Raw genomic sequence first — 13,134 nt, forward strand, 5'->3', positions numbered from 1 at the left:
TAAAATGAAATTTTTTAATTAGTACATTTTCCTTTTCTTAAAAATCTACTCTATATTCAGCATAGGGGATGCAATGGACAACCCAAGAAAATATAAGCAATGAAGCATAAGCAGTCAACATACCTACAGACAATAGTGCTTTAAGGAAAATGCCAGACAGTTAAAGGAACATATACAATGCAAAAAAATAATCAAAAAATAACAGCAAATCTCACTCAAAGGCAGACGAAGTTCGAAGCAAATATAACCCAGTGTAATTACAGATTGTCAAAGATTTGCATAAGCATGTATTTAAACAATATGAATACATTCAGAGTGTCTTTGCAGAGCGCCCTTGGCTGATATGGGTTTGTAAAGCAGCGTTTGGATCCTGTTCTTAGGTACCAATGAAGGTGGAGGTCAGTATATCTGAAGTCCTCACTCTGCAGCAACAGTACTGGTGGAAAATACAACCAATTTAACTGTGATACAATTCAGGATCAATATGGCTTCATCGCTGGTAGGGCCAAGGGGCCAATCACACGGTTGGCTTTAAAAGGTCCTTAACAACGCGGGGTAGCAAATAAGGGAGGCACCGACGATACTGATCCAAGAGCGGGGGGGGGGGTTTAGAAAAGGAGATGAGCAGAGAGGAGAAAAGAAACAGTGGAGGGAGAGACAGTTTGAAATCTAATTTCAAAAACATAGTGATTGATTTGAGATTTAATGCAGTTTTTGCATAAAACAAAGGTAAAAAGGTAAAGAGGTATGTTTTATCAAAAAAAGGGAACAGAAGCACATTCAATACATGTTTAAATTTGACATACAACAGGGGATATCTACAATACAATGATAAAACAGTAGAATAATGATGTTGCACAGAGCAATCAAGTCTAAAAGTCAAGAAAATACCAAGACAAGCTAAATGGAATGATATACCAATAAAAAAACTGTCTTAAAAAAACTACCAAAAAAGCAATCTGGTATTACTATTACAGTTCATATTCTTTGTATTTTCCCTCATGTTTACACATGTAAATAGACGATAAATGTGACTTTTTCACACAGAATTTAGAAATTCACAAAATAAATAAATTTGCTATGGCCTTAAAATTTAATCTCAATTGCATATTTATATATACACATATATTTCCATTTCATATAAACACCTGGTCCTCTGCAGCAGAAGCTGATATAAAAAAATTCCTGCTCATTCTTTCTCTACATTGTGACTCCTCATCCTGCTGTACCTATGGTCCGCATTACTATATATACTGTTACACTGTCCTTAGTGGACAGAAAATTCCCATTTCCATAGTAGCACAGTGTTTTAAGGCCAGGAGTAAAATAGAGTGATTCCGTAACATTTTATTTCTAAGAAAATAAATGATTAATATGCTCTTTAATGTCTCAAAGTCTGAAAAGATATTTATGTCATTGAATCAGATGTCTGAACGGAACGGTCTCAGGGGCTAGAACTTCCTCTAAGGCACTCTTCGAGAGATGTTTCTCAACTCTACACCGTGAAACAGCGTCCATCCCAAAAGCACACACAGATATTCTGTGCTTACTCAGAAATCTGAACTCATTGCACCATTTGGCATTCCATTCCAAGTTTTGGTTTGTTGTGTTTGCCTCTTTAAAAACAGTCCAAAGCGGCGTAAGATAAAACTATTAACTGGCACATTTGGTAGACAGCAATCCCTGGTTAATGTGACTGCTGCTGTCTGTGGGGGTGGGGGGAGAGGGGCTTGTTTTATGTGAACATGTGTGTATTTTCTTGTGTAGCTGTATTTCTACATCTTGAGGATAGAGTCTATAGAAATCAATCCCAAATCTGAAAAATGACTTACTGGAAAAACTAAACACTCCCTTGATTTTTAAAATTAGGCACAAAGTCACAAAATGTGTGAGTAAACAATAAATCCTGAGGCTGAACTGACCAATTTTTAAGAGCAACTTGCTCAATGATTCCTTGCTCTGATCTTTGATCAGATCACTGTGGTAGGGTAAGAAAAAAATGTCTGTGGTCAAAGTGGATTCAATGGTTGTTTTTGGTTCAACTTGCATGGAAGAGTCCTGCAGCTCTAAGCCTCTGCAGGCTCTGTCTTTATCTGGATAAAGTTTGCAGGCAATTGGACAGACAGTGGTAGCTCTTGAAGGCCTTTGATTCCCTGCTCAGGCTGTAAGGACATCTCCCCACGCACTTCCAGCTCTTCCACCGGGGTCAGGCCCTCGCTGGGGCTGCCAGTCTGGGAAGAATGTCCATTAACTATTGTCTCACTTAAAGCCTCCTGGCTCTGGCTTAGACTGCTATCAATGATCACAGTCCTATACTGCAGCTCAGACTCCCCTGCCTCAATCTCTTCTTTCTCAAACGTATTTGCCGATAGTGACAGATCGCCATTCACCATCGACTGGAAGTAGCTGGGGTCCAGTAGCTCTTCTTTGACCTGCAACCCAGAGAGGTCGCTGGATTTGAGCACGGTGGCAATTACAGTACCGGGCTGCTGCGCCACCATGGTCTGCCCACAGGTTGTGTTGATGGTGACCAAACGAGGAAGGCCATTGAGATTTGAAGCAGTGGAAGTAATAACTCCTGGAAGAGACGCGCAGGGAGGGGAGGTGGAGATGGTGGAGGAACAAAGACTTGTGACCAGGAGCTGTTGAGGGAGGCCATCCTGCAGACTGCTGGCTTCACCTCCAAGAGAAGCTGCATGGATTGTGAGCACATCTTTACCACTTTGTGTGCTGGAGGGCATGGTGTGTAGAATAACCTGAGGTGGGGAGCAGTGGTTGGAGTCTCCATTGGCCAGAACAGTGGTGAGAGGAACAGACTGAAATGAACCAGTAGGTGTCAGGACCATGGGGAGCGACACTGGATTGTTGATGGTCCTGAGAAGACGAGATTGAGGCGAATTGTGAACATTACCAAGTATACGATCCCACACAGCTGTACTAATGCCCTGATCAATATAACAAAGAGTCGACTCAGAAGCTTCATGAATTTAGCGTAGAAGCTGACTATGGAGTTTTGTAGTGTAGTTTTGTATGTAAAACTTTTAAGCAAAGTTCTTCAGAATAAGGTTATTCTCTCAAGTGTGGTGTTCAATAAACACAACATTACAGCCAGCATTTATTTACCCCGACTTGGAGGGAATCGTTTTGCCGTGCACTGAACCAAGATTAAAAAAAGAAAACATCTGCAGACCAGCACCTCTAAAGTTAATTAACAGATTATATGATACTATAAAAACAATATGTTGTAGCTTGGCATCTTCTCACCACCAAGAAATAACTCAGTCATCAAATTATCCCTTTCTCTCAAAAAGAGAGAGAACAGGCATATTTCTGGAAATCCACTACTTATCCTTGTGGATATAGACTAATGAATGAATATATATCCATATGGAGTCTGGCTCGAGTTTCAACAATCACAAATCTCTGATTAGAAAATATTTCACTGGTGCCAACTGTGCTATATTCATAATAAAAATTAAATTGAATCATTATTCGTTCTAAAATGTCCACGGGATAATTCACAGTGAGGAAAACTTTAACAGTGTGTGTAATTTAAAGTGCTATCCTCTTGCCAATCTCCTACCTCATAGCTTGTGCCGGCTCTTGAACAATTGATCCTTGGCCGGCTTGCAACATATTGACAGTCTGAAGGAGCTGTTCGGTCTGACAAACACTGGCTTCCTGGTACAGATGTTCCTCGTGAGCCTCCTTCTTCATCTGTTTCATTGGGACTTGATGTTGACTGTGAGCCCTCCCGTGCCCTTTGGACCCTCCACGGACGACCGACCGCCCGCTGGACGATCTCTGGTTTCCGTAGCAGCTGTTGGAATCAGGGCCAGTGTCTTCATCCTCAATTACCACCAGATCAGCTGGCATCTCCTTGAACTGATACACAAGCCGCTGCCCTTCTACCTTCGCCAGAATTCCTCTCTGATAATAGTACCTAAATGAATAAGAAAGTCCGGTTACTGTATTATCACCTATGATCAGTGGAGTGCAGTAGAGGTTATGGAGTATGACAACCAAGACTTGGAATGGAAATCCTTTGTGTGTTATTCTTACCTGAGAGCTCTACCCATGGTCTCATAGTTCATGTCAGGCTTATTCTTGTGTTTGCCCCACAGCTTTGAAACGGCCTTTGAATCCACCAGCTTAAAGATGCCTTTTTCCCGTTGTGTCCATTTGATATATTTGGGACAGGTGTTTTTATCCTGCAGTAGAGCCAGAAGGAATTCCCACAGGTAGATTGTGTTGCCTGTAAATTTTAAGGAATAAATTAAGCCATTATAACATGTCACACATTTGTGGTGGCACCTCAGAGCCTTTATATCAATATCTATAGTTTATTTAGTAATTTAGGAGATTACTTATACTGCAGCTAAGAGGTAAGAGGAGAAGCTAGTCTTTTCTTACAACTGCTACTATGTCAGCTGAGTTTAAATGTGCGCCTTAGAAGGGAATTAATTATACCGCGCCAGAAAATAGATTACTCTAATTCGTAATGGTTTGGCTAGAAGTGGTTAATACAGCAGCGCTCCCAGTAGTTACTTGAACCCCAGACAACATGACAGGGTGATGTATATGTGTGCAGCTGAACCCGCCATCCCCAGCCCTCCTCATTGTGTTACACTGTACTGTGAAATGAGGGCTCACAGCGAGCAGCACTTGTCTGTTTCTATCGGTAGGGCATCGCTGTGCCCTCCAGCCTGCAATCACTTCTGTTTCCCTGTGAAACACAGCAATCTGAGATCCCCTCATCCATTAACTTGCGCAGATTCAACCCCGCCGGACTGCAGGGGTTGAGGACTGCTGTTTGCACATTCCGGAGGAGGAAACCGAGTGTACACAAGGGAAGGAGAGACCTCGATATTTATTGGCTCATTTTAGAGAAGCAGACTAGTTAGTGAGGCTTACCTTTGCCCTCTTTGCTCTTCTTCTTGAGTGGCAGGCTAGGAGTGGTGATAGGAGAGCAGGGACGAACCGCCCGAGGCTTCCGCACTATGATTCAAATTGAGAGGTAACATTATGAACAGAGAGGTCAAAGTTAAAATCATTTAATTACCTATGACACTGAAAGTTTAGCAGGGGGAGAAGCAGGAGGATAACATTATCAAACCTTTGGTTTTTTTCTGTGGTTTTAAGGAAGACTTCTGGGCTATCTCATCCATGGATGAAGTGTCCTCATCCAGAGACATGTCAAGGGCACCATTATCCATCTGGTCAGGCCTCAGAGGAGCATATGTCAAGTCTGACTCGAGCATACCGTAGGTGTGAACTTTACAAGAACAAAAAGAAAAAACAAGAAACAGATGAAAGATAAATTTAAAGTGTTTCATCAAATCCTATTTCATCATTTTTTCAAATATGTACAAGAGCTTACTCATACGCTTCTCGTCCAGAATGTTGTTTGGCGACTCCATGTTGAGAAGAGCAGCTGCAGCTGCATTTGTCTCCATGCTGTCCTCTGCGCCCTGAACGGTTGTTTCTGCCCACAAAGGATAACAGAGCCATCAATTTTACCTTTTGGGGGGTAACTATTTGCATATTTGTGTTGTTTTGTGGTATTTCAGTACTTATATATCACAGTCTTTTTACTTTTAATAAAATGTGGTATTCATGAAAAAAGAATAAGTAATAGAATAGAATAAGTAATAGATAAACTTAAGATTGAATCTAGACAAACTGTTCATGTAGTTGACCTCCTTAGTAACTAATGAAGACTCTTGAGGCTATGCTAGCAATTTATTATTCTCATTTGAATGTATACAATTTCACGTAGCTTTTTATTTTTCAAATCAAACTGAATAGCTGTTGAATTTCACATCTGAATAATTTGCAATGAAAGACACAAAAGTTCAGTTGCACATCTGGATAGAAATAAAATATATAGATTGTACTTTTATGTGGTTTTCCATGTTTTTGATAACCGTTTTGATCTTGAAACTAGCATATTGTACTTTAAACTGAGTGCCGATCCCTTTAAACTACAGCAAAGTACCTGAAAGGTCCACCCCTCCCACCAAGATGGACTGTTCCTCCACCACATGGAGAGTAGTGTCCACCATGATGCCATTGGTCACCTCATCAGATTCCAAACCTGAATAGACCTGCAACAAATCGGCTGCCGGCACCTGCTCCACAATCACAGCTGGGAACACTGACGGGTCGTCCAGCTGAACAGAGGAGGGAGAGAGCGAGAAAGAGAGAGAGAGAGAGAGAGAGAGAGAGAGAGAGAGAGAGAGAGAGAGCGAGAGAGAGAGAGAGAGAGAGTGATGAGAGAGAGAGTGATGAGAGAGCATATGTTGTAACACAGGAGTTATCACTGGGAGACTGACAGTCTCTGCACATACCTGTGAGTCTATGCAATAAAACCGCTGTTAATTCCTCCACTGCACATCATAAATGCGATATAAAAAACCCCAGATAACATCACACTAATGTTATAACCAGATTTGGTCTCTTATTTTTATTCCCTTGTAAAATACTGTAGACTCATGCTCATTTTCAGCTAATGGAGAGGCATATAGCATGAAGGAGAGATCATTTCTGTGGTGTTGCAGTGGCCCACAGGGACCTGCCGAAGAAGACGGGAACCAGCTGTTTGATTTGGCCTACTTCTCCTGAGGAGTTAATCTTACGCTCGGAAAATATACAAGCCCAAATGAATGTTAATGGATCAATCATGAATTGCAGGCAAGTACCCCTTTCATCACGTCCTGAGCTGCTTTGGGAATTGTAACCCTACCTTCTCATTTCAGGCCTGATGCAGGGAGTGGTAAAGGGACACAGGGAATTATTGGAGTTTGAGCCCCATTGAGGGGCAGCTGAGAAGCCAAACATGCACAACAGCTACAAATAAATGTAGTGTCAAGAGCGCTCACTGGATGCTTGGTTCATCTGGGACAGGGGGATCGATTCAGTCCTTTGCATGACTCAGACTCAGGTTTTTCTGGCTCAACTGGCCATAAATTACATCTGTGGATTTATTTATTTCAACTAATCTGAATTAAATTCATCAAGGTGAACTAAATTTAGATGTCAATTGTGCTGCTTTGATGCGAAGCAATTCACAGTCTTCTCACCACCAGAGGGTGGCAAGACACTATGCTTCAATAATGGACTGGTGCTGTTTCCACTTCTGTGGTAAACACTTAATGCAACTTCTGCGGATGCCTGAGGAGTGGTTTCAAAATGGTTCATTTCATCACACATTTCATCACACATCACATTTTAGCAACAGAGAAAAGACATTTTCATCTAATCTCAACGACCCAGAGTAAGCTAGAAGAGAAGTATAATTCATCTTTTCCAGAGTTTAAATATTAGTAAAGGTACCTAAGTCTCATACCTCCTGTTCATGGCTACAAATACTTGTATCAGCTATGACTTTGGCATTGTTGGTTGGCCTACAGGTGCCAGAGATGTATCACAAAACAAATTTTACAAAAAAAAAAGATAAATTAAAACTACTTTGTCACTGTCATGTGATTTAAAAAAAGAAAAGTGTGACGAAAAGGTGCAATGGGAGGACTATGAATAAAAGCTTAATTGTCTCTTTACACAAGTGTGCATTGTTGGTTTGGATCTCTGGACTTTGAGCCATAGAGGTGAGACGGGGGGGGGGGGGTATCATGGGAGTCCATGGTTACACTCCCATTCAGCTACACTTTAACAAGGACACTCACAGACAGGCCCATTATTTAATTACAGTGTAAAATGTTTAGGCCTCCGCACAAGGACCAGCAACAGTTACCCATCAAAGTGTTTGTTAGTAACTGTGTACACGGTGCTCAACACTGGTGTGAGTAAATATAAAGGAAGATGACTCTACAAGATGTTTATCACATCTCAATATCGTCAACATATTGTTTATGCCATCACAGCAACAAAAGGCCCAGGCCTCCCGGGGCAATTAAAAACCCTGGATTTTGCTTTGACTACAGATTTTATCAATGTCTCCCTGACATACCCTGAATGTTTCTTATTAATCACAGTCTATGGTAGACATATTATCAGATAGCTAGACAGGGAGACTGGCGCTTCTCCTTGCCTGAGCTTAAATGGTGTTAGCTGTCCTTGAGTAAGTCGAGCATGTGTGCAGACAAAGGCATTCTGACTGTTGGTCTGCTGAGCTCCTGAAACAAATAGCAGCTCCCACACCTTCCCTTCAAACGCAGAGTATCTGAATCGACACAGTTTGCTGACAAGAGCATGAGACGTCACAAGATGCTGTCTTCGCTATTGTTCTGTTGTTAGCTGGATACTGCGTTTACTTCAAACGGGTCTTGTTTCATCATGTAAAACAAGAAGAAGTTGCGAATTAATCATTTCAAAAATGTGTTTTTATGTACAAGTGGATGGTTGTGGAAGAGAAAATTCAGTGTTAAAATCTGTAATACTGTGAGTCGTTGAAACTCCTGGGAGAGTCAGCGTCCATCATCTAACACAGTCCTATAAATGATACTGAACATCGTAAAGGGTTTAATCAGCTCTTCCTCTTTGTTGACTTGTGCAACACATCTAATAGGGAAAGAGAGGCGATAAGAATCAGGTGGATTTGCATTTCTGAGTTCCCCATTCCACCTTTGAAAGCAAAGCATCTGTGCAAGCTCTTCCTCACATGAACCAGTAATCTTCTGTTTTAACTTCCCATTCGCAATAAAGCTCAACTGTCTGTACACTTATAATATTCAGTTACCAGATTTGTCAGCATACCTTCCCATGAAAGATACCATCAAGTTTGAAAATTTCCCCACTGTGGGACGAATAAAGGATTATCTTATCTTATCTTAAACATTAATCATGTTAGAAATTTAAGGATTTTTTTTGTTTTATCCTTACTTCAAATTGGGAGTAATAAAAAACACTTTGTACTACTGTTAGACAGGACCTGATACACTTGTCCGCTTGCTGCTGACTGACCTAAAACAATACAGATCTGGCATGGCTGGTCCCTACCAAACCCACATCATTTCACTCAGCTAAAACAGCTTTTTTGTGGCCAAAATAAATCTTAAAAAATGGGCAGCAGGAATAAAATGGTCACTTCACCAGTATGGCCATGAGCTGTTCCTTTTAGGGGGGATTTTGAAGACTTAGTAAATAGGGGAATACTGCTTGCACAACAGGCTGAGAGGGTGCAGCAAAAAAAAAACTGTTATGCTGGAACAATGCAAGACGCTTAAATGGAATTATCCAATCCCTTCCAAGCAGCCTCGTAACTTGTCTGTCAGGTTCGGCCTGAATGGTGCTATTCAGAGATCCAGTGACAATTCGTCACTCTAGAGACACACAAACACTACAACACATAAGCTCACTGAGACCACATGCACAATCAAGCCTGCTCCACAGGATTCAGACATGGGTGTGGGGATGAGATAACTGCTCACCTGACCAGCCAATGAAAAGACACATGGGGCACAGGTTCTCATTTCATACACACACAGTAACCTCTGTGCCATAAAAACTTTCATGCCCCACCCTCTCCCTCCTACGCACCCTAACCTCACAGGAGGTTTCTCAGTCTTTCCATTTCTCCCAACAGCCCATGCTCCTGTTCCCAGACCTCGCCTCCACTCTATCCCACACGCCACCCACCTTGTCCCTCACCATGTTGTCAGAGTTAAAGATCACAGCCTCTGAGCCACAGCTATTCTTACAACCATTTTGTTTACACAAGTTGTGTTTCCGCTACTATCAAAAGTCTTACATTTATTAGTAGTATCACAACCAGTGCATCAGCTTGAATCAATTCATTTCTGGTCAAAAAGTTATTCAAGTCAAATCAATAATGCAGACTCCAAGTCCAGTTATGTTTAATGGGTGTTAGGCTTACCTGATTGATTTCATCCATCCCGTTACTGGCAAATTCAAACACCAGTTCACTGGGCTGTACTGCAGTCGTCATGGCGGTGGAGTTCAAAGGTCAGGGAGCAGCCACAGATATCTTGGCTATGACCAGTCCTGACTCCTTCTCTGACACAGATTCAGCTTCACCAGAGTTAATATCTTTCTTCTATCTCTGTACCTCTTCAATCTAGGTAGTGTTCCCACAACTAGACTGAGAGCCAAGTTTCAGAGGAGTCTTGTGGCCCAGGTGGGAGCAGCCTCGCCCCTCTCAAACACGGAGGCTGGGTCCCGCTTTGTCCAGAGCATCTACACCTGGAAGAGAGAAACAGATAGGAATTAAGTTTAGAGGGCATATTCAATCGCTTTACTTTCAATAGGAAAGAAGAGAGGCACAGAAAAGTAGAGATACAGTACAGAGAATGTCTCTTCATGCATGGACAATAAACACAAAGTCTCCGTTCAAATAAACCTACAAAGCTTCTGGCCTTTGTAACCAGACTATGTCCGATTTCAAGGATGACAGGAAACAGTCACATAAACACACATATTCAACTCTAAGCTAAAAAGTATTTTGTAACAGGATTCAAACCTATAATCAATGCAAATGTACAAATGCAAGTAATGGAAAGATAACATTTACTTTATTCAAAAGTCTATCTTATTCAACATGACAGATACAATATTTAATATTGTGCTCACCTCATTTACCAACCCATTTCAGACTATGATGTTTAAAAGTTCAACGTTGTATGAATTTATGATGTAAAAATGTACGTTGGTAAATAATTTTAGTCTTTTGATCATTTCCTTAATTTACTTGTTAATTATTTCATCTGTAAAACATAGTTTAAAACTAGAACCAAGGCAGTCAGAGACTGCAACATCCAGTGACACCCCTGAATTCAAAATTTTACCTTGACCTACTTTCATAGGTCAGGGTAAATCAAAGTATAGGCAGATCAAGTGCTTTGATCTATGGTTGTACTCACACTGGCCTTCTCCCTTGTCTTTCTATCTCCTGAGTGTACAAAAGTTGAATTTGACCTTGACCTAGTTTTCTAAGGTCAAGGTCATCATCTCATTTTCATCCCCTTTGCTGTCCGAGTAATGTGCTTTTGTGTTTCATCTTTCTATCTGCAACGGTTGCGAAGATATTTGGTGGATTAACGAACGAAAAACGGGCAAACACACGGACACTGATAATTGCAATAGAAGCGGGACGTAATGATGATTGTAACACTTTTCGGCAAAAGGCCTCTTCAAGTAACTGTTCTGTAAACAATCCAAAAAATATCAAATTTATTGTCATCAAAAATCAAAATATCACGTCCAAACATGCTCAGGAAAACTCATCAGTGTGCAGTCAGGACGATCTCGGGCCACAATTCACTGCTGCCTGATTAGCAGCTCTTGTTTCACGCCTGTCCGTATCCTTGAAAAAAAAGATGCCCTCTATACACAACACCCAAGATGACAAGACTGGGTGGGTGGGTTGTTGGGGGAGGGGCGTCTAATACGAGCATATGAGTGGGTGCTGGAGAAGTCAGGGTCTGAACAAACACTCAAAACAAGAAACACACAAAGTTGAGATATCCCTCTGCTGAAAATACCCTGGAAACCCAACTGTGTAGACCCCGGGGAGTTCCTGTGATCACACATATCACAGGGGGGTGGGGGAGGGAGGGGGAGGGGGGCTATTGGTCGCATGTTATTGGATGAGTGTGTGTTTTGAGGTGTGTCTCAATAATCTGACACCAAAGGCAGATTTCTGAGCTGAAGGAAGGGAGGCACCGAAGTTAGGCCGAAGAATAAATGGGACACCCCAGGGTTGCAAACCCCCACCCTCCTCTCCCCCAGGGTAGAGGAGCTGGCAGTGGTAAAGTTGTATGTGATGGCAATGATGAGAACACCACCCAAACACACACACACACACACACACAGACACACACACCTACTTTTTCCACTGCTCCAGGGTGGAGCTTATTTGCTTTGAAATGCATGTGTGACTGACTAAGTTGCATACCAAGCCCTTACACTTAGAAGAGGGTGTGTGGGGGGGTATTCTGCAGCTTGTGGGTGATAGGGGTAAACTAATTTTACAGTTTAGTTTATCTCTCTGCTAAGCATCAGGACAGAACATGATAATATGTCGCTGTCTTGAAATCAAGACAGAACGGAGATGAGGAAATGGGCTCATGTTTCTCTGCAGTCGGTCCCTCTTGCCCTCCGAGCCAGGCTGAGCCCCTGCCCACCTCTCCCAGAGACGGATGCTGCTGCCATCTGTCTGGAGCTCATCAGAGCCCCGGTCTCAATGTTTTTGCAAGAGATATTGTGTCACGCTGTCTTCCATCGTCCAACAGATACAAGCAGATACTGTGAGGCTTGGTGGACATGTGTCTACCAGCTAACAGGATTATCTGTTTGCAATTTTATATTGAACAAACAGACATTTTATAGCCATCGCCTTGGCTTGTTTGTACCTGGGCCAGAGCATAGCACAGCAGTCACCACTGTTTAAAGGTCTGGAAAACACAAACGTTTGAAACCTGCATCTATTGAAAACACTAGCCGTGTAAACGATTCTGTATCATAGGAGATCACTCTGAGGTTGTCCTGCCCATCCTCACAGCCTCCTCCCAAATCAGCATAAACACAACAACATTAACACACCTGATAATTGTGTCACTATTATCACTAGTCGTAATTCTAATCTCATGTGTGAATGAGTTACATGCCAACTGACGTATTCATGGTACAATATACCAAACTGTTTCCGTGTTCGAGTGTGTGTGTGTTTTCTACATCCATACTGTCAGTGTGTTTTTGATCTGAATAGCCTAGTTGGCATAGCGATCACAGAAGACAGGGATACAAGAGAGCCAGCCACAAGTGAGATGTAGCACGCATACAGCATTATGTCTGAGCACATGACAACAGCCGCCTTGTGCCAGCACAGGGAAACGGTTGTAACTGCATTCTGTATGTCATGAAGAGGAGGAGAACAGAAAAGGGAGGGACTTTACAGGGATGTTAGTCAATGCATAATAGCCCACAGAGCAAATAGACTGTCTGTGAGTTGCTCTGGGTGGGGCCTTTTTTTGACATGCTTGAGCAGCTTAGTATTAGTGTTACTGACATACTCAGTTGGAGTCTATACACCCACGTTCAAGCCACGACCCTGTTCTAATTCCTACCGCTTTCTGGTTTTAAAAAATTGTATAAAAAACATAGGACTTTAAAAGTTATTAAGTTATCTCTGGTAACTGCACTTCTCAGTGATTGCAT

At 41.9% G+C, this 13,134-nt stretch overlaps 1 protein-coding gene across 2 annotated transcripts in view; it reads right to left on the bottom strand.

The window, feature by feature from the left end:
* Window positions 1-13,134, bottom strand: part of elf1 (E74-like ETS transcription factor 1) — a 39,117-nt gene continuing 25,983 nt past the window's right edge. For both annotated transcript variants that reach the window (XM_068325765.1, XM_068325764.1), the window contains exons 2-9: window positions 9,836-10,161; window positions 5,999-6,173; window positions 5,381-5,485; window positions 5,117-5,275; window positions 4,915-4,998; window positions 4,063-4,255; window positions 3,584-3,943; window positions 1-2,874 (exon numbers count right to left, since the gene is read on the bottom strand). In XM_068325765.1, coding sequence (XP_068181866.1) covers window positions 2,067-2,874; window positions 3,584-3,943; window positions 4,063-4,255; window positions 4,915-4,998; window positions 5,117-5,275; window positions 5,381-5,485; window positions 5,999-6,173; window positions 9,836-9,907 — 1,956 coding nt within the window. In that variant the 5' untranslated portion in view covers window positions 9,908-10,161 and the 3' untranslated portion in view covers window positions 1-2,066. The remainder of the gene's footprint in view (window positions 2,875-3,583; window positions 3,944-4,062; window positions 4,256-4,914; window positions 4,999-5,116; window positions 5,276-5,380; window positions 5,486-5,998; window positions 6,174-9,835; window positions 10,162-13,134) is intronic.

This window comes from Antennarius striatus, chromosome 10, assembly GCF_040054535.1.
Source record: "Antennarius striatus isolate MH-2024 chromosome 10, ASM4005453v1, whole genome shotgun sequence".
Lineage (NCBI taxonomy): Eukaryota > Metazoa > Chordata > Actinopteri > Lophiiformes > Antennariidae > Antennarius > Antennarius striatus.